Genomic DNA, 22,060 nt, shown 5'->3' on the forward strand with positions numbered 1-22,060 from the left:
TTCACCGAGCTGGAGATTCAAATAGGATGATTCCCTTAAAGTTCTTAGCAGGGGGGTTGCTTCTTCCTCCATCGGAGGGGACTTTTTATCTGTTTAACAGGATCAAGGGGAGTCACTCTTCCAGGCCACCCTCCCTAGAAAGCTCCCCATCTCATCAGATCTCCTTTCCCACCTTCTTTTCTTCTTCTTTTTTTAAAATAAATTTATTTATTTATGTATTTTTGGCTGCACTGGGCCTTTGTTGCTGCGCGTGAGCTTTCTCTAGTTGCAGCAAGCGGGGGCTACTCTTCCTTGCTCGGGCTTCTCACTGCCATGGCTTCTCTTGTTGCGGAGCAGCACAGGCTCTAGGTGCGTGGGCTTCAGTAGTTGTGGCACGCAGGCTCAGTAGTTGTGGCGCATGGGCTTAGTTGCTCCACAGCATGGGGGATCTTCCCGGACCAGGGCTGGAACCCGTGTTCCCTACATTGGCAGGCGGATTCTTAACCGCTGCGTCACCAGGACAGTCCCCCACCTTATTTTCATATAGCATTTATCTTTATCTGAAATTCTATCCTCTATCAGTTTATTTGTTGATCACCTGTCTCCCCAAGTCTCTGAAAGGTCATGGACTGCAGGGCTCCCAGTTCACTGTGGTGCTTATACCTTCAGGGAACACTCTCCACTGCATGGACCAGCGCTGGAGGGCCTGGAATCCTGGGTTAGGCCCAAGACCCAGAGCTTCTCTGGGGGCTGCAGCACCCCCTCCACGTGCCCTTCTTTGCATTAGCATATCTGGCAGCCACGGGCCAGCCCCTGTCACTCAGGCTGAATCCTTGTTAAAGACCCCAGGCTTGTCCCCAGGAGACCCCGGGAGCACGCAGGCCCCTCTCCAGCTGCCAGCCCCTCTGCCAGCCCCATCTCTGGGAGTCCTGGGCTCAGGTCCGAACGTCTAATTCACAATGACTTAAAAAATATTTTTTTAAAAAAATTATTTATTTATTTATTTATTTATTTTAATTTTTGGCTGTGTTGGGTCTTCGTTTCTGTTTCTGTGCGAGGGCTTTCTCTAGTTGCGGCAAGCGGGGGCCACTCTTCATCGCGGTGCGCGGGCCTCTCACTATCGCGGCCTCTCTTGTTGCGGCGCACAGGCTCCAGACGCGCAGGCTCAGTAGTTGTGGCTCACGGGCCCAGTTGCTCCGCGGCATGTGGGATCTTCCCAGACCAGGGCTCGAACCCGTGTCCCCTGCATTGGCAGGCAGATTCTCAACCACTGCGCCACCAGGGAAGCCCAAAAAATAATTTTTTAGGGACTTCCCTGGTGGCGCAGTGGTTAAGAATCCGCCTGCCAATGCAGAGGACATGGGTTCGAGCCCTGGTCTGGGAAGATCCCATATGCTGCGGAGCAGCTAAGCCTGTGCGCCACAACTACTGAGCCTGTGTGCCACAACTACTGAAGCCCGCGCACCTAGAGCCCGTGCTCTGCAACAAGAGAAGCCACCGCAATGAGAAGCCCGTGCACCGCAACGAAGAGTAGCCCCCGCTCACTGCAACTAGAGAAAGCCTGTGTGCAGCAACAAAGACCCAACACAGCCAAAAACAAATAATAAATAAAATAAATAAATTTAAAAAAATAATAATAATAATTTTTTAATTCACAAACCTGCCTTAATATAAAGTTAAGTACAGATAGCAGGTAAGAACATGGGCCATGGAGTCAGGGAATTTAAGGCTCCAACCCAGCTCTGCCACACAGAAGCTGTGCAATCATGGGCAAGTTGCTTTATGTCTCTGGGCCTGTTTCCACATTTGTAAAATGAGGATAATAATAGTTCCTACCTCCTTGGGGTGTATGAGCACTAAATGAGAAAGTGCATGTGAAAAAAAGACAGAGTCAAGCACACAGTAGGAACTTACTCACTGTTTAATAATAATAGTAACACTCCCTCGTGCATATAGTGTTTTGCAGCTTTTAAAGCACCTGCCTGGACCTAAAGGAGGCCCCTGGAGGAGACTCGGACCCAGGACCTCTGCACCCACCTAGGGGGTCACAAGGTTTGAGACCAGAGCGCTTGGCAGAGGCTCGGTCCAGGAGGAAGCCCCCCAACCCCTGCCCAGGCTCTGGACTCCCCGGGTCCTGGCCACACGTCCAGGTGATAGCCAGCTTGAACCGCGCGCCCCCGTGTGACCTGTCACGGAAATAGCACCGCGGGCCCGCCGAGACCGCATTCACCACTCACCAAGGATGGGGCCACAAAATTGGAATAATGTGACTTTAGAAAGGCAAGGGACTTCCCTGGTGGCGCAGTGGTTAAGAATCCTCCTGCCAATGCTGGGGATATAGGTTCGAGCCCTGGTCCAGGAAGATCCCACGTGCTGTGGAGCAACTAAGCCCGTGCACCACAACTACTGAGCCTGCGCTCTAGAACATGCGAGCCACAACTACTGAGCCCACGTGCCACAACTACTGAAGCCCACACTCCTAAAGCCCGTGCTCCGCAACAAGAGAAGCCACCGCAATGAGAAGCCCGCGGACCGCAACAAAGAGTAGCCCCTGCTCTCCACAACTAGAGAAAGCCCACGAGCAACAACGAAGACCCAATGCAGCCAAAAATAAATAAATAAATAAGTAAATTTATTAACAAAAAAGAAAGACAAGGAAAAGACCGCCACACGTGCAAACATGGCTACCCTAACAGGAAAAAGGCGATTGTGATGGACGCTTCTGGGGAGTTGGCTGTGTTCTATTTCTTCACCTCTGTGCTGGCTGCATAGGTGCTTTATAGGTATTTATTATATTGTACGTTTCTGTCTTGTGCACACTTTGCAATGGCATAAGTTTTGTTCGTTGGTTTTGGCCACACTGCACGGCTTGTAGGATCTTAGTTCCCCAACCAGGGATTGAACCCGGGCCCACAGGCAGTGAAAGCGCTGAGTTTTAACAACTGGACCACCAGGGAAGTCCCTGGCATAAGGTTTTTTAAAAAAATAATCTGACAGGTAGGAGAGGGAGTTAATAGAAGTCAGCTTTGCACAGTGCACGTGCTTGGGGGTGACAGAGGTGTCCCAGAGGTGGCCGATGCAGGGATCTGGGCTGAAGCCACCAGCACCTCCCCCTCTGCCCCCCCCCACACACCCTGGGCTGCACCATTGCTGCTCGCTCCCCACAGGAGGGCCTGCACCCCGGGAGCACACTCACATGAGAGCACATGTGATGCGACTATGCCTGGGGCACCCACCTCCCCCTCACAGACCACCTGTGAACAAGAACCCTCTGTTTGAGCTGGGTCCCCTCAGCCAGGCGCCCCGGCACAGCACCCCACAGGCCCACCTCCTGCCTCACCCGGCAGGTAGCCAAGACCTGGAGTCCTGGAGGCTGGACCTTTACTGGCTGCTGGGAAGGGCTCAGGGGTGGCCCCTGGCCTCAACCACTCCTGAGAGCCAGGGGCAGCTGGGATGGTCCACTCAGGCTCCCTGGGGAGGGCTTTCCTGCCAGGCCACCTGCTCTGCCCCATGGCCACAGGCACCGGCTCCCTGGCCCACTCATGGACGGTGACCAAGTGGCCTATGATTAGCAGACTGGGCGCTGGGTTCAGATGCAGATCAGGTTCACATACCAGCTCCATCTGGCCGGGGGGCTTGAGCGGAAATCCCACTTTCCTGAGTCTGTTCACTCTCCTCTAAAATGGGGGAGCTACTTCTTACCCCATTTTACAGATGGGGAAACAGAGGCAGAGAGAAGGGACTTGGCCCAGATTTTACAGCTAAGCAGCGGGGCTGGGGTTTGAGGCCGGGCAGTCCACAGGCCTCCGCCCTCTGCTCATCCACACACTTCTGGGCAGCAGCAGCCCCTGTTACCTCAGATGCCACTTTGCTGTCTGCCCACCTCGCGCCAGTCTAGGCCCAAGGTGTCTGCTTCAGACCTGGGATAGCTGAGGGCCCCCTGCACAGACCCAGACACACAGACATATCGCCCACCCTGCAGGGCGACAGGGAAGCTTGGCCCAGGAGGAGGCAGGCGGGGAGACCATTAGAGGCCTCGCAGGAGGTACAGGCTGGGCGCCTGCTTGGTCACTGCCAGAGGGAAAGTCAGTGCCCACCACCACTGCCAGGCTGCCTGGGTGCTGGCATGGGCCTGTGGAAAATGCCAACCAGTCTGGGGCTTTGGGCCAGCTGACTCCGCTCAGGACCAGGGCCTGGCCCAGTTGGGCACCACCGGCCCCTGCAATGCCACCACCCCAGCCCCCAGCAAGGCCAGTCCCCTCAGCTCACCCCCCAGTCCCACCCTGGCAGGACAGCCTGAGAGCACATGGACCACTTAGAGGGGGTTGAGAGAGCCCCTGATGGAGCTGGGCCCTGGGCTACCTTTTGCCCCTAGGTGTGAGGGGACATGGCCCAGCCTCCGAAGAGGAGCAACTTTGAGGGGCCAGAGCTGGGAGCCCAGCGCAAGGTGACAGCTGGGGTGTCGGAAGTGCAGGTTGGAGGCCCAAGGAGTGCATCGCCTAAAATGGCACAGCCTGTGTCAGTAGGCTCCCTGCCAGCTGCTCACAACAGCACCACCTGCCAGGTTGGGAATTTGGGGGAGGCCAGTTGAAGAGGAGGCCAGGCGCCCGCGGGTCAGACATCTTCTGAACATGCAGCTGTGCTAAAGGCCCCTCAAGCCACCCCCTCAGCCCTCTACCTGGGCTGGGGTCCAGGCCCCAACTCCTGGCATTTCCCAGGCCTACCTCTCTGGGTCTCCCGTACTCGGCTCCCCACCAAGCCCCATGCGCCCAGGCCCCAGCTCCAGGCTCATCCGCCCACCTGAGGTATGGAGAGTGCTTACTAACCCCCAGGTACCCTTTTTGCACTCCTGCCCCCACCGCACCCTGAGCAGCTCCCCCTCCCCCAGATTCTGTCCCTAAAGTTAGAGTCAGTGCAGATGGAGCAGAGCAGGAGATGGAGGTGAAGCTGGGAGGGACTTGTGCAGCAGGTGGGCCTTGGTTGAGCCTTCGAGAAACAGCAGGGACTCTTGGACAGGCTGAGCATGGGGTGACCCATCCCTGTGTGTCACCATCCTTCATGGAAGAGAGGCTCAGGCCCACTTTTGCAAGCCCAGACTCAGCTGGGGGCAAAGGGCCGTCTCCTGGTGTGGTCACTGCCGTCTCCAGGGTTAGATGGGTTAATAGCCCGGCTCCTCTCCTGGACACACCTGCCTGTGTGATACAGTGATACAGTCCTGATACAGTCTGCTACACTGTTCCCTGGCCACTTGCCTCTCTAATACTCTGTCTCCTTCCTGTAACATAGTAACTCATTCAGAGCCTCCCCTGCCAGCCACGCCCACATTTCTGGGCCTGGCTCCCCACCACCCCCACCCCCAGCTGTGTTTAGGCTGGGCCTGGGGTGCCTGCCTGCCCTCGCCAGCTGCTGGGGGGAGCAGCTGAGCCCTCCAGGCCTGGCGCCAGGGCCCCAGTCCCTGACAGGGGTGGAGGAGCCTGGGGGGCTAGGTGGGGGCCTGTCCCGGCTGTCACCACCCATGATGGATGAGGGGTGAGCAGGGAAGAGGCTGTTGGGGGCGGGGTGGCTGCCCCCTGGGGTCTGCCAGCCCAGCGGAGCCTCTGCTATTCACAGTGGGGGGAATTGGGTGTGGGCCCCCACATAGCAGGGGTGTTTAAAGGCCCAAAGGGTGGGGTGTTTAAAGGCCCAAAGGGTGGGTGCCCTCCCACTCCGCCCGCATCATGAGCACCTGGGCCTTCCCCTCCACCCTTTTCTTGCTCTGCTTGACTTCTGAAAGCGTGCAAGGCGGTGAGAGCAGGCAGTAGGGCTGCTGGCGGGTCTGGGCAGCTGAAGTTGGGGCTTGGGGTGTAGGTAGAGCATTGGGCCAGATGCTGGGGCTCCAGAGAGAAGGAGGGGAGGGTCTGTGAATCTGGGCTGGGCAGGGCTTTGGGAGACTGGGGGATAGATGCCTGGGGTCCCTGCCCTGAGTCAGGAACCCCCCTTCCTCCCCTAGGGCTACCTCCATTGTCTCCTGGCCTGGGGAAAGGTAAGTGGATCCTCCAGGCTCTGGGGTCAAGGAAGAGGGCCTGGTCTTCCCCTCGCAGGGGTCTGGGAGCTCTCTGGGGGAGCACCCCAGATGTTCCCTGCTCTGGGATCCAGATCTGGGGCCCAGGAGAACACAGGGTCATCAGGGCTGGAGGAAGGCCTGGAGTTGGTTTTGCGGGAGGTGGGGGGGCAGATTGCGACAGGAAAGGGGAAGGACATCGATGGCAGTGACATGAGGCAAAGGCGTGGAGGTGGGACAGGAAGGGAAGAAACAAGGCAAGTTGGGGCGGGGCCAGGGGCGGGGTGTCTGGAAGGGTCTTCCCTCCAGGGACCTGTGGGGCCCTACAGGTGGGAGAGGGGCTTCCTACTGAGACCTGACACACCTAAGCTGCAGGAGAGAGACTGCGGGGCTGGGGGACGAGGATGGGATTTCCAGGAAGGGAGGGGTTCAAGTAAGAATGGAGGCCAGAGGTGCAGCTGCCCGTGGAAGAGGGTGCAGGGGGATCTGCTCCCAGGGGTATGGCCCAGAGGCGTCCCTCCATGCCAGGGACTCTTCCGCTTCTCCTGCCCCTGCCACCAGTCTGCTCACCCTGCGGTGACCCCAAGGTACCTGAGGCCCGGAGAGGGGGGTGTGCTCTCTCGCTTTGCAGGGAGCATCCAGATTCAGCTCTTTTCTGCCTCCTAAGTCACCCTCTCTTCCTGACCCCACAGGCTTAGGAGGCTTGAATGGCTATCCATCAGGTAAAGCTGGCTGAGGGGTGGCGGGCGGGGCAGCTCTGTGTCCTCGGAATGAGAGCAGAGCTCCCACCTCCTGGCCCCTCCTGCCCCCCAGGCTCAACTTCCCGTTTCCCCCACAGGCTACGGCCCCCGCAGTGGTCTAGGAGCAGGTAAGGCATGGGCAAATGGGATTTGGGTCTGGGGGAGGCAGCCATCTCAGAAACACTTGGGGACCACACTGCTGCACTTTCCCCCCAACTCCAGCCCCGGCTGGAGAAGCCTGCCCACCACCCTTCCTGAAGGCCTTGTCCTTTCCCTCCTACACGCCTCCTACACTCTGCTCCCCTGCCCCAGGAATCCATCAAGGCGGTTGGTTGTCGTCTCACCATGTACACGCCCCGGGGGTACAACTCTTTCCTGTCCCTGCTTGTTCCCCGGTTGCCCACAGAACCCAGCTCCAGGGCGGGCAAGCCCAGCTCACTGTGAGGCCCTGGGCCAGCTCAGAGCCGAAAGAAGGAAGGAAGGGGAGTGGGCTCCCAGAAGCCAGGGCCCCTCTTGCGCCCCCCACCCTTCTTGGGAAGAACGGACTGGAGCTGAGTTCCCACAGGCCCTGGCTCAGAATGGCTATGGGGTGGAGGGCGTCCTGGGTCTCTCACAGGCTCACTGGGTCTCCCCCAGGCTTCCGAGAGGGTGTTAAACCTCAGAAGCCGTGTGGGCCCTGCCTGGCCCCGGCTCTCTCTCTGTCTCCCCACCCTTCTCTCACACCCCTCACCTCTATCTCTTCTCCCAGGATTTGATACTGGGTGTGGGCTGGGAGCCCAGCCAGGTGAGTGGTGGGGCTGGGCATTGCCCCTCCCCCTGCTCCCTCCCAGGCCTCGGAGCAGAGGGCAGGATTGGTGAATGATTCCAGGGGGTGAAGGGACAGACAGAGAGCCTTCAGGTTTGCTGTTTCTGGTGGGGTCCAAGGGTCCTGCACCCTCACCTCAAACCCAACCAGATCATGGCTTCCTCTCCCCACAGGCCCTCCAGCTCCCAATGGCTAGGGAACAGGTGGAGGTGGGGCCAGGATTCTAGGGGCACCCCTGACATGGGGTCTCCTGAGACCCTCAGTTGACACCCATCCCCCTCTCAGGCATTGGAGGGGTCGTGAAACCACAGAAGTCGGGTGAGCCTCGCCCTACCTGTCTCTCCCCATCTCTCTGCCCCTCCCCCTTACCCCCTCCTGCCCTGTCTCCCCAGGTGTCTCCCCAGGGTTTAGGAACAGGAATGGGCTGGGAGTCGGGGCCTTCCCAGGTACTGCCACCCAGCCAGGTGAGGAGGTTCTGGGAAAAAGGTGGGTTTGGATATGAGGGGTGGGGAGGGTACCGCTGGGTCTTCCCCCAGGCTCCCTCAGGGCACAACTGGTGACTCACTGGAGGCAAAGGGAAGGACCAAAATGGTTCCAGTTGCCTGGTTTGGGGAATGGAGAACAAGGGCACCCCTGCTCCACCCCTACCTCAGCTGGGACCACAAATGCCCCCCACCTTAGCCCTCAGCTCATGGAGCCCCCAGGAAGAGGCTGGATCCCTGGGGTGCCCTCATCTACTGCATCTCTCTCCCCAGCCTTTGGAAGGGGGGTGAAACCCCAGAAGCCAGGTGAGACCTGCTCCATGACCGCCCCTCTGCCCACCTCTCCCTCTACCTGCCCTTTGAAGCCCCAGCCCCTCCCCCCCAACCTTCCCTCTGGCTCTGTCTCCCCAGGATATGGAAATGGGCTGGGAGCTGGTGCCTTCCCAGGGCCGGGAGCCCAGGCAGGTGAGGGCACCTGGGGCACCACCACGTGGTCCAGGGAGGGGGAAGGAGTGAACAGAGCTGGAATCAGGGAACCGGGAGAGAGTTGCGCTCTGGGGGGAGGGCAGGGGCTCAGCCTGGGAGGGGGCATGAAACCTCCGAAGCCAGGTGAGCCCTGCCCTGCCCATCTTGGCACTCTCCCGACCCATTTCTATCCTGGCTCCTTCTGCCTGCCCCAATCTGCCAGCCCACAGCCAACAGCGCCACCTCTGTGTCCCCAGGATTTGGGAGCAGAAATGGATTCAGCATTGGTGCTTTTCCAGGGCCAGGGGGCTGCAGGGAGGGGCAGGCAAGGGGGGTTCAGGGTCCTGGCCCACATTCTTAGGGGAGGGGCTGGTAGGGGTCAGTGTCAATCTCTCTGTCACTCCCCAGGGCTGGGAGGGGGCGTAAGACCTCAGAAACCAGGTGCGGGGGAGCCCTCTCACCCTGTCCCCAGCCCTGCCACTGTGCCACCCTCCCAGGGACTGCTCCCTTCATTAGCCACTGCTGCCACTCCTCTGGCTTGAGCTGTGGTCTTGGGGAGGCTCTTCCAGACTTCCAGGCCCCTCTCTGGGCATGCTCCAGGGGAATAACTGTTGGGGGGCACAAAGGTCATGGGGTGAGGACACCACAGGAGGTGTGGGCCCACCCAGCACTGGCTGGGCTCCAGCCTACACCCTCCTTCTCTCCACAGGCCCTGCAGCTCAGAACGGCCAGGGACCAGGTAGGGGAGGGGTGGGGGGAGCTGGCGGCACGTGCTTGGGTTCGGGGTTCACAGGAGCTCTAGGCTCCCTCACCGAGTCTCTGTCTCTTTCTCAGGAATTGGAGGGAGCGTGAAACCTCAAAAGCCTGGTGAGCCCCACCCTGTCCCTATGTCCCTGTCCTCTTCCCCCCATCGTCCCTCCACCCCCACCCCCGCTCCCCTTACTCACTCCTGCTCTGTCTCCCCAGGACTCAGCAGTGGGAATGGGCTGGGAGCTGAGGCCTTCCCAGGAGTTGGAGCCCAGCCAGGTGAGGGCACCTGGGGTTCTAGGAAGGAGGGAGGGGGAGGGCAGAAACTTGATTTCTTGGGGGAGAATAGGGGCTGGGAGGGGTCCACATTGCATGTGGCTCAGTTCTTCTTTCTCCAGGCTTAGGAGGGGGTGTGAAACCTCAGAAACCAGGTGAGACAGAGACCCTGCCCTTCCGTCCCACCATCTTAATTCTGTCCCTGCCCAACCCACCCCAAGTCCTCCCCCAATCCACTGCTCACATACGGCTGGCTTCTCCTCTCCAGGACAGGGCATTGGCCATGGCCTGGGGGCCCAGCCAGGTGAGGGTGGCTAGGGCCCAGGCTGCTGGGGGAGGGAGAGGTCACTGCCGGCCACCACTCTGGGGTCCTAACAGGGGGCCTCTTAGAGGCTCACTCATTCCACCAACTTTCCCAAGTGCCTGCCTGAGTCCAGCCTTAGCTGCACACTGCAGACCGAGCCGGTCAACCCTGACCCGGCTGCAGACCCGCTGGGCCCAGTGCCTAAGCCGGGACCCCCAGGTGCTGTTGCAGGCTGTGGTCAGGACTGGGGGGCAATCCACCAGAGGTGGAAAGCTAGAGGGCACAGCCCGAGGCTGGAGGCCTGGAGGGACTTGAACCTGGCAGTGGGACACACCTTTGTGGTTTTAAGCAGGGAGCAAAATACCTTGTCTACCTGGAGCAGGCAGGGGTTGGAGAACTTGGGGAGGAGGCTGCTGGTGTGTCTGGACGGGGGGCGGGCTGGGCTCCTGGCATCCAGAGTGGGAGCAGGGAAGAGGGAGGATGTTAAGACCCCAGGAATCTTCTGGGCCAGAGGGATGGAGGAAGGCTGGATGTGGGATCCCATCTCTCAGCCGCCTCAGTCTCCCCAGCCCTTTTCCTATCACAGGTCCCCCCAGTGAGCTCCCCACCCCTCTTGTGAACCTAGCTAGGTTGAATGGAGGGACGTGGAAGGGGAGGGCAGGGGTCCGGGTAGGCGGGGAGGCTGGGGCTCACTCTCACTTCAGTGCCATCCAGATTTCCTGTGTCGCACCCCGCCCCCATAGGTCTCCCAGCTCTAAATGGCTTTGGACCAGGTAGAGAGGGGACCGGGGCTGAGTTGGGGGGGGAGGCAGAGATCCAAAGGTGGGGGTTTCTGGAAAGGAAAACCCCAGAAGCTAGGTGAGCCATGCTCTGCTCTGTTGGGCTCTGTCTGTCATCTCTGCATCTGTGCTCCTGATCTCTCCTCAGGCCTCTTGCTCTGTCTCCCCAGGGTTTGGGACCGGGAATGGAGCCCAGCTGGGTGCGACTGCAGAACTCTAGGGGCGCAGGGCTCACCAAGGGGGTGGCTGGTGCAGGGATGGAGGTGCTGTCCCTAGCTCTGAGGGGACGGGGATCCGGGTGGACTCCCTGGACAGTCTCCTTCTCTTCCCCAGGCCTCGGAGGACTGAAAGCTCAGAAGCCAGGTGAGACCCGCCCTCCCATCTGGCGTCACACAACAAATACTCCTTCAACAAACATCCCCAGGGCAGCCCAGCCAGATGGGGTGGCAGGCCTTCCCGAGCCTGGGCAGCAGGAGGAGGCAGGCAGGAAAGGAGCATAAATGTAACAGGGGCACATTCTGGGGAGGTGGAGGCAGAGGCGGGGGCCCGCTGGCCGTGCCCCACTGAAAATCTTGAGCTGGGGCATCTGAGAGAGAGAGGACCAGAGAGGGTACAGGCTCTGGAAATGGCTGGGGGCCAAGGAGGCGGGAGCTCATGCCCAGAGCAGAGCATGTGGTTGGTGAGGGGACGTCAAGGAGTCCACCTTCCTGGCTGGTTGGTGTGGGTGGTGGTGGTGACACCAACCAGACGGGACCCAGGCAGCTGGGATGGCGTTCAGGCTCCACAGGGAGGCTGGACCCCAGGAGGAGGCCGAGGGCCCGGCTGGGGGTGGGGTGGTGGGGGAGAGCTAAAGGACCTTGCTTTGTGCAGGGGCCTCAGAGAGGCTGTACCCAGAGCCCGTCTCCTGCCCCCAGGCCCTGCAGCTCAAAATGGCTATGGAGCAGGTAGGGGCAGGCCTGCTTGGAGATGCTAGGGAGGCCCAGGGATGGGGCCAGGAGCCCTAACCTGCCCCCTGTCTCTCCACCAGGCTTCGGAGCCAGTGTGAGACCCCAGAAGCCAGGTGAGCCTTGTCCGGGCATGTCTCTCCACCTCCCCCCAAACCCTAATCTTCCCTCCCCCTATTCACACACCCGTCTCCATCTGTCCCCCCAGGATTTGGGAATAGCAACGGACTGGGAGCCCAGCCAGGTGAGACTGGTGGGCTCTGGGGTGTGGTCCACATCTAGGCATTCTCTCCCATCTCCCTCCCAGGCCTTCAAGAGGCAGGATTGGTGAAGGATTAAGAGGGGGTGGAGAGTCTCCAGGGTTCTGGCTTGGCTCTGTAGGGGGGACCACAAATCCTTGCCTCTAACTTAGCCAGGGTCCCCAACCCCCTGCTTATTCCTCCATCCCTCACAGGCCCCCCAGCTCAGAACTGAGGGGTTGGGAGAAGCTGGAGGCTGGGCGAGGAGGAGAGAGGAGGGGGCGAGGTGGTCCCCACCCAGACTCTGTTCTAAGGGTCCTCTCCTGGGCTCCTTGGAGAGGGCAGAGTTGGTAATGGAATGCAGCAGAGGAGGCTCCAAGTTTTCTGGTCCCTAAACTGGGAGGAAAGGGAAGCCCAGTTTCTGGCCTCCTGTGTTCCTCAACCTCTCCCCACCCCCCCACCTCCTGCCCATCCCCACAGGGTCTGCGGTTCCCATCGGCTACGGACCAGGTACAGGAGTGGGTGATGGGGGCAGATGCCAGGGTTCTGGGGGAGAGGCCCAGAGGGTGGTCATGGATCCCTTACCTGCTCCCATCTCTTTCTTCTCCAGGCATTGCTGAGGCCATGAAGCCTCAGAAGCCAGGTAAACCCTCCCTTTCTCTCTACTCACACTGTGATATTGTGATTTATAAGAAGAAATATGTATGTTTAGTCTTCCTCACATTCCTGGTACTGTGCTCCTGAAAGCCTTGGAATTTCCTGGAGAGAGAGAGAGAGAGAGAGAGAGAGAGAGAGAGAGAGATGTCTTTTGTTATGTTAATGAGGTGACTTTTGGAAAGCCCCTAGGTCATCTGAGGGTGGGGGCTGGTTGCCAGGAGAAGCAACCATGTGATTGGAGGGTTGGAACTTTCAGTCCCACTCCATGGGTCAATGATTTAGTCAATCATGCCTATGTAATGAAGCCTCCATAAAACCCCAAAAGAACAGGATTTGGAGAGCTTCTGGGCTGGTGAACACCTGGAAGTGCTGGGAGGGTGGTTCATCGTGCCTTCCCACGTGCCTTGTCCCTTGCATCTCTTTTAACTGGCTGTTCCTGAGTTATATCCTTTTATAATAAATCGATTATCTAGTAAGTAAAATGTTTCCCTGAGTTCTGTGAGCCGCTCTAGCAAATTAATCAAACCCAAGGAGGGGTGGTGGGAATCTCTGATCTACAACCAGTTGGTCAGAAGCACAGGTGACAACTTAGACTAGAAGTTGGTGCCTGAAATGTGGGGTGGGGGTGGGGGGAGAAGTCTGAGCCTTTGACCTGTGGAATCTGATACTGTCTCCAGGTAGACAGTGTCAGACTTGAGTTAAATTGTAGGACACCCGGATGGTGTCTGAGAATTGCTTGGTGGTGTTGGAAAAACCCCAGGATTGGACTTGGTGTCAGAATTGGACCCCCCACTTCTCTTACCCCCAGAAACTGTCTACTCCCCCCACTTTATTCTTCCTCATAACCCCCACTCTGTCTCCCCAGTTTACAGGAATGCGCTGGGAGTTGGAGCCTTCCCAGGTGAAGGGCCCCAGCCAGGTGAGGGGGGCGGGGTCAGGCCCTGGAGTTCTGGGAGGTGGGGAAGAGGGGGCACAGGGCGCACTGGGCAAAGAGGACGAGAAGGGGCAGGGTGGGGTCCACCTGTCACTCAGCCTCTGTCTGGCTCTCCCCAGGCCTGGGAGGGGACTTGAGCCCTCCGAAGCCAGGTGAGTCCATCCCTGCCTCCCTTCTGCCCCTTCTGAAGTCTCCCCCACCCAGCCCCTGCCCTCATGCCCACACTTCCTCCCAGGATACATGCCAGGGAATGGGCTGCAGCTCCCTCCAGGTGAGCTCAGTGGTGGCCTCAGTAGGGGAGACAGAGGGCTCCTTTCTGGGGAAGGGCTGGTCAGGTCTGAGGCGGCCTCTGTCTCTCCTGCAGGTCTGGGAGGGGGTTTGAAACCTCAGAAGCCAGGTGAGCCAGAGCCCTCCCCATCCCTGTCTTGCACCTCCTCCTGCTGTCCTTCCAGAACCCCCCTGCCTAATACTGTCCCTCACATCCCTGCTTTTCCTCTCCAGGATATGGCAATGGCAATGGGCTGGGGGCCCAGCCAGGTGAGGGGACGGGGAACAGAGGGAAGTGGGGGGATATTGCTGGAAGGTGGAGGGCGAGGTGGGCAATAGCAGGAACCACATCAGGTGGCTGGGTCACCTTGTCCCCAGAGCAGATTGTGGCCCTTGGGAGCTGGGCTTTTTCTGGCCTGGCCACTGTCTCCCCTGGAAGGTGTGTCTGCCCTAGAAGCCACCACAGGCGGGTGGCTTGGCCATGTGGAGGCCAGGAGGGCAGCCTGGGGGTGGCACTGGCCTGGGCTCACTGACCCCTCCCTTCCTCCCCATCTAGGTCCCTGCAGTGGTGGGGTCCCTCCACGGCTTCTTGCCAGGCCTCCCACTCCAGGGATCCCTTCTGATAAAGCAGGTGGCTGGGGCCTGAAATCCCAGCCCCCTCCCCCAGTGCAGAACGGCAAGTTCCCAGGTCAGTGTGAATGAGGGACCTGAGGGCCCCTGGTGGGAACCTGGTCCCAGGAGGGGCTGGGCCTGGCTGGGCCACTCAGAATCCCCCAGGCCTGATCTCCAGCAAGTCAGTAAGGAAAAGCCTGAACTCTGGCCCTGAGACCCCACATGACCCCCAATATGACAGCTCCCCCAGCCCCTTCCCCCATGGCAGTCTGTGGCATTCCCCACCTGCCCCACCCTGGGCTCACTCCTGTCCCCTGGCTTTCCTTCTAGTACCTACTCCAGCCATCCAGTGGGGGTCGAAACCTCAGGAAGCAGGTGTGTGTCTGCCTTCTCTGCCCCACCCCATGCCAGATCAGGTCATTCCTCCATCTCCCTTGTTCCCTGGGTCATCTCAGGTGTTCAGGCACCTTAAGGCCAGGAAGTCCCTCTCTGAGTCTACCCTTGGTATCTCTTGCTGCTTTCTTATCTCATTTCTTCTGGTTCCATTCCCTGTGGATGAGGAGAGTCCCTTCCTCCTCAGAGTCCAGAAGGTCCATACTGGGCCCCCAAGGAGTTCGGGAAAGTCTGGGTCCTCCCTGCTCATCTCCATTCCCCTCACAGGGTACCGGCCTCCGAATGGCTACAGACCAGGAGCAGAACTGGGTGAGGAGGCCCTTCGCCTGAGTTCTCCCTCCCCTCCCCTCCACCAGCCCAGGAAGCAGGGAGGCGAAACCGGCTATCTCTGACCCCTGTTTCCTCTCCCCCAGGCTTTGGTGGTGGCCTCAAGCCCCAGAAAGTCGGTGAGCCCCCGGGTCCCCATCTTGGGCATGAGCTGTGTCTCCCTCACGGCGAGTGCTCCTTGTCTGTCAGTCTCTGTCCTTATCCACCCAGCAATTATGTACTATGCGCTGGACCACAGTGGTGGCCAGAGATGGTGGGATCCTGTCTCAGGTGAGGGCAGAGTGACAGACTCAGCAGGCAGAAAGGGAAGTGCACAGAGGGAAGGAGGGACGGCTTCCGGAAGGTGGGCTCCACTGGGTTAGCTGGATGATGGTGGGGGATTGTGGGAGGTCCTCTCTAGGCTGCCTCTGAGTCAGTCTGTCTGTCTGCCCCTCCCTGTCTCTCCATGAGCAGGTCACCCTGGCCCCCCCAATGCTGCCCCCACCCCATCCCAACCAGCCCCTCTCCCAGCGCTCTCCTGCAGGTTTTGGTTACAGGAATGGTGGTCTGGGAGCCAGGGTCTTCCCTGAGGCCCGCGCACAGCCAGGTGCCTGGGGCTGCTGGGTAGGGTGGGGTGGGGGTTTCTGGGCTCAGGGGCTGCTCCTGCCTCTGACCTTCTCTTTCCTCCTCCAGGGCTCCCTGGGGCTGATGGCTTTCGGAATGGTGAGTTGGACCCAGGGGACACCGTGCAGGGGGTGGGGGAAGGGATGTCCGGGGCGGGGCAGGAGTCAGCTGGGTCTCTTGCAGGGTATGAGGGGGCAGCAGTTGTGCGCCCCAATGTGGCTGCTCCAGCCCCTGGAGGAAATGGTAAGAAACGTTGGGGGAGCAGAGGGAACCCTAGCAAGGGTGGCGGGGACCAGGCTGAGTGGGTGAGGGGCTCTGAGACCCTGGAAGGACTGGGGCATCCTGAATGTACAACTCCGGTGGGCAGGAGTCCCAAGCCAGCTCTCCTCCTTCAGGTCAGGCCGGGGCCCCGAGGGGCTCTCCCTGGCCCTCCCTCCAGCCCTGGGGGGCCAACTTGAGGCCTAGATATGGGGCCGGAGGTGCAAATCCAGAGGTCAGGAGCCAGCCAGGTAATGGGGTGTGTGGGAACGGGTCATCAGGGGTCGGGTGGCTGTGGAGAACTGGGCTCTGGGCCCTGGGCCTAGCCGTACAGCCCACCTTATAGCCCTGCAGAGATGGAGGGAGGGCACTCCTGGTGGAGGGAGTAGCAGGGGGACAGGAGGGACTCAGTGTTCTCACCTCTGCCCCTCCCCCCAGGGCCCTATGGGCAGCTGAGGCCAGAGCTGGGCCCTGGGCCCTTAGGTGAGTGGGGGTCTCCCAGGGCCTGGGGTAAAGCTGGGGTGGGCAGGAGGACTGCAAAGTCCTCTGGTGACTGCGGTGCCTTGGCTTGTCTGTGTGCCTTAGGGGGCCCTGAGGTGAAGCGAGGCAGCAATGGCCTGATGGGAAATGGTCATGGAAGTGAGAGGGAATGCAGGGCCCCTGCCCCCACTCATCCCATGCCACCATCGTTGCCCCTCCAGGCTGCACGGGGGGACACCCCCAGCCCTCGGGGGGGACATATAGCCAGCTCTCAGGCTACATGTGTGTGTCTGCTGGGTGAATGGCCTCAGAGGCCAGGGGAGGGAGAGGACTCATGTCCCCCAGGAGGTGAGGAGGGAGCCAGGGCTCACCACGGCCCTGCTCTGCCTCTTCCCAGGCCGCTGCCCTCTTGGGAAATGCTGGGCACCAGAGCAGGTCTACTGCCCACCCTGAGCTCCTCTGTATCAGAGCCTGGTCTGCCAGGCGAGGCTGGCCAGACCCTCGGGCTTGGCCTCTAGCCTGGGGTCTCCTGCGGGCTGGAACTATCAATGAAGGCAATGTGCTTCCCTGTTTGCCTCTGTGTGCTGTGTGCAGGGGATCACTGGCTGGGTTGGGGGCCAGCTGGGGGCCCCTTATTCATTCCTTCAACAAACATCAACACAGCTGTGTGCCAGGGGCTGTGCTCCAGATGGGAGAGATGTGAGAACTCAGGCCTGCCCTTGGGGAGGGGGGCATCACGTGGTCACAATCTGGCAATGGAGCCATGTCCAAGTTAGGGGACTTGTGCGTCATTTGTGTTTTAATTTATAATTAACTTATTAAAATGATCCAACTAAAAATCTCATTTTCCTTAAGCCATTATACTTGCTTCCAGACCTCATTGTATTGATTGACCTTATAATTTGGATGTAAAACTCACTTTCACATTCTTTGATTAATACTTAATTAGATTATAAATTTGACAGATCAGCTTCTCCCTAAATATTTAGCATGCTTTACAAGCCTGATTAATTCAATTCCCTTAGACACTTCAAATAATTACACACATAATCTACTTGATCTCTTAACAGGGTGAGGGGGTGGCGTATGTATGTATAAATCCAACCAGCAACTTCTTCCTAATCACTTAAGGGGCTCTTGGAAATGAGCCCCTCTTGGAAATGAATAAATCAGACATTTAATATCTCAGATTACTGAACACTTTCAAACATTTTAAAAAGCCAGTTACTAATCCAATGTCGGTAATCAGTGCTGCTGGATTGCTTTGTTTTCTTATCCCATGATTATAAGTATAATCACCCAGAAATGTGGAAGCAAATTACTCTCCTAGGCTGGGTCCAGAATGGAGGTTGCACAATTGGGGATTGATCTGCTATTCTGAACTTTGACCCAGGGCTTGGCTAGTCCCGGAACCAGTCTCTTTGAGCCTCTGTTCTGAGCTGTGCCTTCCCAAGCCTACACCTTTTGCAGTCTGGTGAAGTTTTGTCTTAACTGAAGAATTCCAGCAGAATAGAGTTGATGGGATTTGGCACCCTATGAGGAACTCAGCTTGTCTTTCTGTGGCCTGATTTAGGATAACAGGTGTAGACCAAAATCTGACTGCAGTATGCACAAGGTTTTGGGTTGATCAACCTTGAAGAGGTTGTGTAAACATTATTGGAATTCCAGACTGATTTCTCTTAGCCTACCTCATTTAATTTGCTCTTTTTGAGAATCATTATAGACTTTTGCTTTTTCACAGAAGTATTGATTCTTTAAAAATATCATCTTGGGCTTCCCTGGTGGCGCAGTGGTTGAGAGTCCGTCTACCAATGCAGGGGACACGGGTTCAAGCCCTGGTTCTGGAAAATCCCACATGCTGTGAGCGGCTAGGCCCGTGCGCCACAGCTGCTGAGCCTGTGCTCTGGAGCCTGTGAGCCACAACTGCTGAGCCCACATGCTGCAACTGCTGAAGCCCGGACACCTGGAGCCCGTGCTCCGCAGCAAGAGAGGCCACAGCGGTGGGAGGTCCGCGCACCACAACGAAGAGTGGCCCCTGCTCTCCGCAGCTGGAGGGGGCCTGTCGGCAGCAATGAAGACCCAACACAGCCAAAAATAAATTAAATAAATAAATTTATTAAAAATAAATAAATAAATCAATCCTGGATGTCATTTCTTTTTTTTTTTTTGTCATTTCTTTAAAAAAAAAAAAAGTCATCTTGTGTTTCTCTGACCTGAGGTGTGGAATAAACCACATCGTCTCTTTACTGGAGAACAGGATTAAGAGCAGCATTTGGGCACAGGGGCCACAGAGCAGACTGTCTCAGTGAGGGCAGTGGATGATATTCTTTCTAACCCACTGAGAAATGTTCTAATATTGTTTTGTTTTTTTAAAATTTATTTATTTTATTTTTGGCCGCGCTGGGTATTCATTGTTGCATCCGGGCTTTCTCTAGTTGCCGCGAGCGGGGGCTACTCTTTGTTGCGGTGCGCGGCGTCTCATTGCGGTGGCTTCTCTTGTTGCGGAGCAAGGGCTCTAGGTGCGCTGGCTTCAGTAGTTGTGGGTAGTTGTGGCTTGCGTGCTCTAGAGCACAGGCTCAGTAGTTGTGGCGCCCGGGCTTAGTTGCTCCGCAACATGTGGAATCTTCCTGGGCCTGGGCTCTAACCCGTGTCCCCTATATGCGCAGGCGGATTCTTAATCACTGTGCCACCAGGGAAGCCCTCTAATATTGTTTTGTTTTTTTAAAAAATAAATTTATTTACTTATTTTTGGCTGCATTGGGTCTTTGTTGCTGTGCATGGGCTTTCTCTAGTTGCCGTGAGCAGGGGCTACTCTTCGTTGCGGTGCACAGGCTTCTTATTGTGGTGGCTTCTCTTGTTGTGGAGCACAGGCTCTAGGCACACGGGCTCAGTAGTTGTGGCTCGCGGGCTCTAGAGCGCAGGCTCAGTAGCTGTGGCGCAGGGGCTTAGTTGCTCCGTGGCATGTGGGATCTTCCCGCACCAGGGCTCGAACCCGTGTCTCCTGCATTGCCAGGAGGATTCTTAACCACTGTGCCACCAGGGAAGCCCTCTAATATGTTTTAATAAAGGTTTCTATATTCCAATTTTAAATAGATTGACCATTTCTCATTCTTTCCTGATTGTCACCCATCTGTGCTGTTTACAACCGTTCTTAACAATGTTAACGCAAATGCTGCACGTCAAGCTTTGCTTTTGAATTGATATCGTTTCATCTTTTCTGTAAGATCATTCATTGGGAATTTGCGTAGATCTTGACCTACACCAGGAGCATCACTCCGGAATCCCTAAGGGCAAACCCCCCAAAAAAGAGATCCATACACTCTCCTCATTGGCTGTCGTAGGGAGGGCGGGCGGGGCTGTAGAAGGGGCTACGCGGCTAAGTGGACCCTCAGGCCAGTTGGGGGCGCCCACTGCACACGCAGCGCCTGGCCTCAGGGATGGTGAGGGGTGGAGCCTGAGACACCTCGGAATACTATGATTGGCTGGAACTGAGGGAGGGGCGGGAAGAAGATCTTGACAGAGAGCGCTGCTGCCTCTGATTGGCTGCCAGTGACAGCTCGTGCCAGCCGGCGGGAGAAACGCACAGGTCGCCGGCGCATTGGCCTTTGATTGGCTGGAGCGCGGTGGCTCACGGCTCCGATTGGCTGGGCCTCTCGCAGCGCGGCGCGTGGCCCCCTGCTGGAGAAACAAGGCCTCCACGGGCTGTGCGTGCGGGGCCCTGGCGCGGCGGTGGTGGCCAAGCTGGCGGCCCGGCTTCCTCGCTCTCGCTCGCATCCGCGGCTGGCCCGCGCCCGCGTCCACTCGCGGTTAGGCCGGGCCCGTGCGTCTCTATCCCTGACCCCACCGCCTGCTCCGTCCCTGCCGCACCCGCCGCTGCCCGGACTGCCGCCCGGCCTGAGCCCCGCGCCGCCGCCGCCTCCCTCGGCGCTCGCCCTGGCCGAGCTGCCACCGCTGCCCGCGCTCCCGCTGCGTCCCGAGCCGCTGGCGCCCTGGGGCCCCGGCGCCCACGTGGCGCTGCCCGACCTGCCGCCGGAGGCCTGGGCTTCCGCGCCGCCCGCCGCCGCGCTCGCCCTGCAGGACCTGCCGCGCCTCCCCGCGCCCGCGCCGCCGCCCGCGCACCTGCCGTTGCCGCCGCTGCCCGAGACCGCGGTCGCCGCCACGCCCGGGCCTGTGGGCGCGCGCGGCCGCCCGCCACTCAACGCCGAGCCGCCCCCGCAGCCGCTGCCGCCGCTACCCGCGCGGCCCTCGCCTTTCAACCTGCCGGCGCCGCCTGCGCCGCGCGACCCCTGGCCGCTGCCCGCCTTCCCCCCGCCGTTGCCACTGCCGCCCCCGCCTCCGCACTTTTTCCTGTTGCCGCCGTGCTGAAGGCCCGGCCCTCCCCACCCCGGAGGGGCTGCGGGAGGGTGAGTTGGCAGCCCTGCCTGGATTCAGGGGCTATGGCCCTCGCCGCCTTCCCCGCCGGCAGGTTCAGAGGGCGTGGGTCGGAGCTTGGCTTGGGGAAGAGGGAGGGCGTGTCGGGAGCAGCCCAGCTTTGGGGGAGGAAGGAGCAAGTCTGAAAATAAGCTCATTTGAAGATTGGGGCCATTTCTTCCATTTTTCCTACTGTCCTACAGAAAGCCTCTTGCCTGGCCATTTGAGAATGTAACTAATTCCTGGTACTGATAAACTGGCTGGTTATCTGGGCAGGTGGGGCTGGGGAGCCCACAGCACGCGGCTTGAGGAAATGAAAACAAAATTTAAAAATACTTTTACTAGAGTACGCAAAATGTCTCATTTTTCCTTGTACAGTAAAGGGTTTGGATGCCATCGCTAAGGTCTTCCTCTGCTGAAGTTTGTATGGCTTCTTGGAAACTCAGAACCTGCCTTCCAAGTCTTAAGAAGTCAAACTTTCAGCTGAAATAGATCCTGGGGTCCCTTGGGCCTGGGTGCACGGGGAGAACAGCGGTGTTGATGGACAGTCGATACTGGGCCTTGGAACAGGAGTGTCACATGCAAGGGCTCTGAAGTCATCCCCAAGAGACAGGAAAGCTCCCAGGGTGAGTCATGAGAGGAAGCCCCTGTTCTCTCCCCCCATCTTTACCACCTCCCTTCACCACCCCCCACCCCCCTTTCTCCCCAGCATGTACAATGCAGAATAAAGTTCCCTTTGTTACTCAGGTGGCTTGGGCTCAAGTAACCAGGCAGACGTCCTATCTCAGTGGGCTCTTCTACAGCAGCTCAGGAGTGGTATCAGGAAGCCAAATTGACCTTGGGGGACCTCTGAGAGCCTGGGACTCGCCAGCAAGAAAAGCAGTGTATGAGTTTCCTGAGACTGCTGTAGCAAATCACCACAAACTGGGTGGCTTAAAACAGAAATTTAGTTTCTCTTGGTTCTGGAAGCCACAAGTCCAAAATCAAGGTGTCCCAGGGCCATACTCCCTCCCAAGGCTCTAGGGGAGTGTCCTTCCTTGACTCTTGCAGCTTCTGGTGGCTCCACGTGTTCTTGGTTTGTGGCTGCATCACTCCAATCTCTGCCTCCATCTTCATATAACCTTCTCCTTTGTAGCTGTGTCTCACATCTCCTTCTTGTTTTTCTCTTATGACACCTGTCATTGGATGTAGGGCCCACCCTTAGTCCAGAATGCTCTCATCTTGAGATCCTTAAGTACACCTGCAAAGACCCTTTTTTCAAATAAGGCCACGCTGACACGTTCCAGGGTTTGGGACTGGACATAGTGTTGGGGGCCACC

The 22,060-nt window shown here is 58.4% G+C and overlaps 1 protein-coding gene across 1 annotated transcript; it reads left to right on the forward strand.

Annotated features, from left to right (window-relative positions):
• Positions 1–5,696: 5,696 nt before the first annotated feature.
• On the forward strand, positions 5,697–20,696 carry GREP1 (glycine rich extracellular protein 1). The gene is made up of 29 exons (XM_068524768.1): positions 5,697–5,760; positions 5,969–6,001; positions 6,858–6,887; positions 7,508–7,543; positions 7,850–7,882; positions 7,957–8,028; positions 8,320–8,352; positions 8,458–8,511; positions 9,221–9,250; positions 9,346–9,378; positions 9,478–9,537; positions 9,803–9,838; positions 10,788–10,817; positions 10,951–10,980; positions 11,532–11,561; positions 11,645–11,677; positions 11,770–11,805; positions 12,281–12,310; positions 12,411–12,443; positions 13,756–13,788; positions 13,893–13,928; positions 14,215–14,346; positions 14,931–14,972; positions 15,077–15,109; positions 15,514–15,576; positions 15,663–15,836; positions 15,989–16,102; positions 16,437–16,490; positions 19,951–20,696. The coding sequence occupies exons 1-29, from the start codon at positions 5,697–5,699 to the stop codon at positions 20,694–20,696; spliced, it is 2,163 nt and encodes a 720-aa protein (XP_068380869.1).
• The last annotated feature ends 1,364 nt before the right edge of the window (positions 20,697–22,060 follow it).

Source organism: Eschrichtius robustus, chromosome 16 (assembly GCF_028021215.1).
Source record: "Eschrichtius robustus isolate mEscRob2 chromosome 16, mEscRob2.pri, whole genome shotgun sequence".
NCBI lineage: Eukaryota > Metazoa > Chordata > Mammalia > Artiodactyla > Eschrichtiidae > Eschrichtius > Eschrichtius robustus.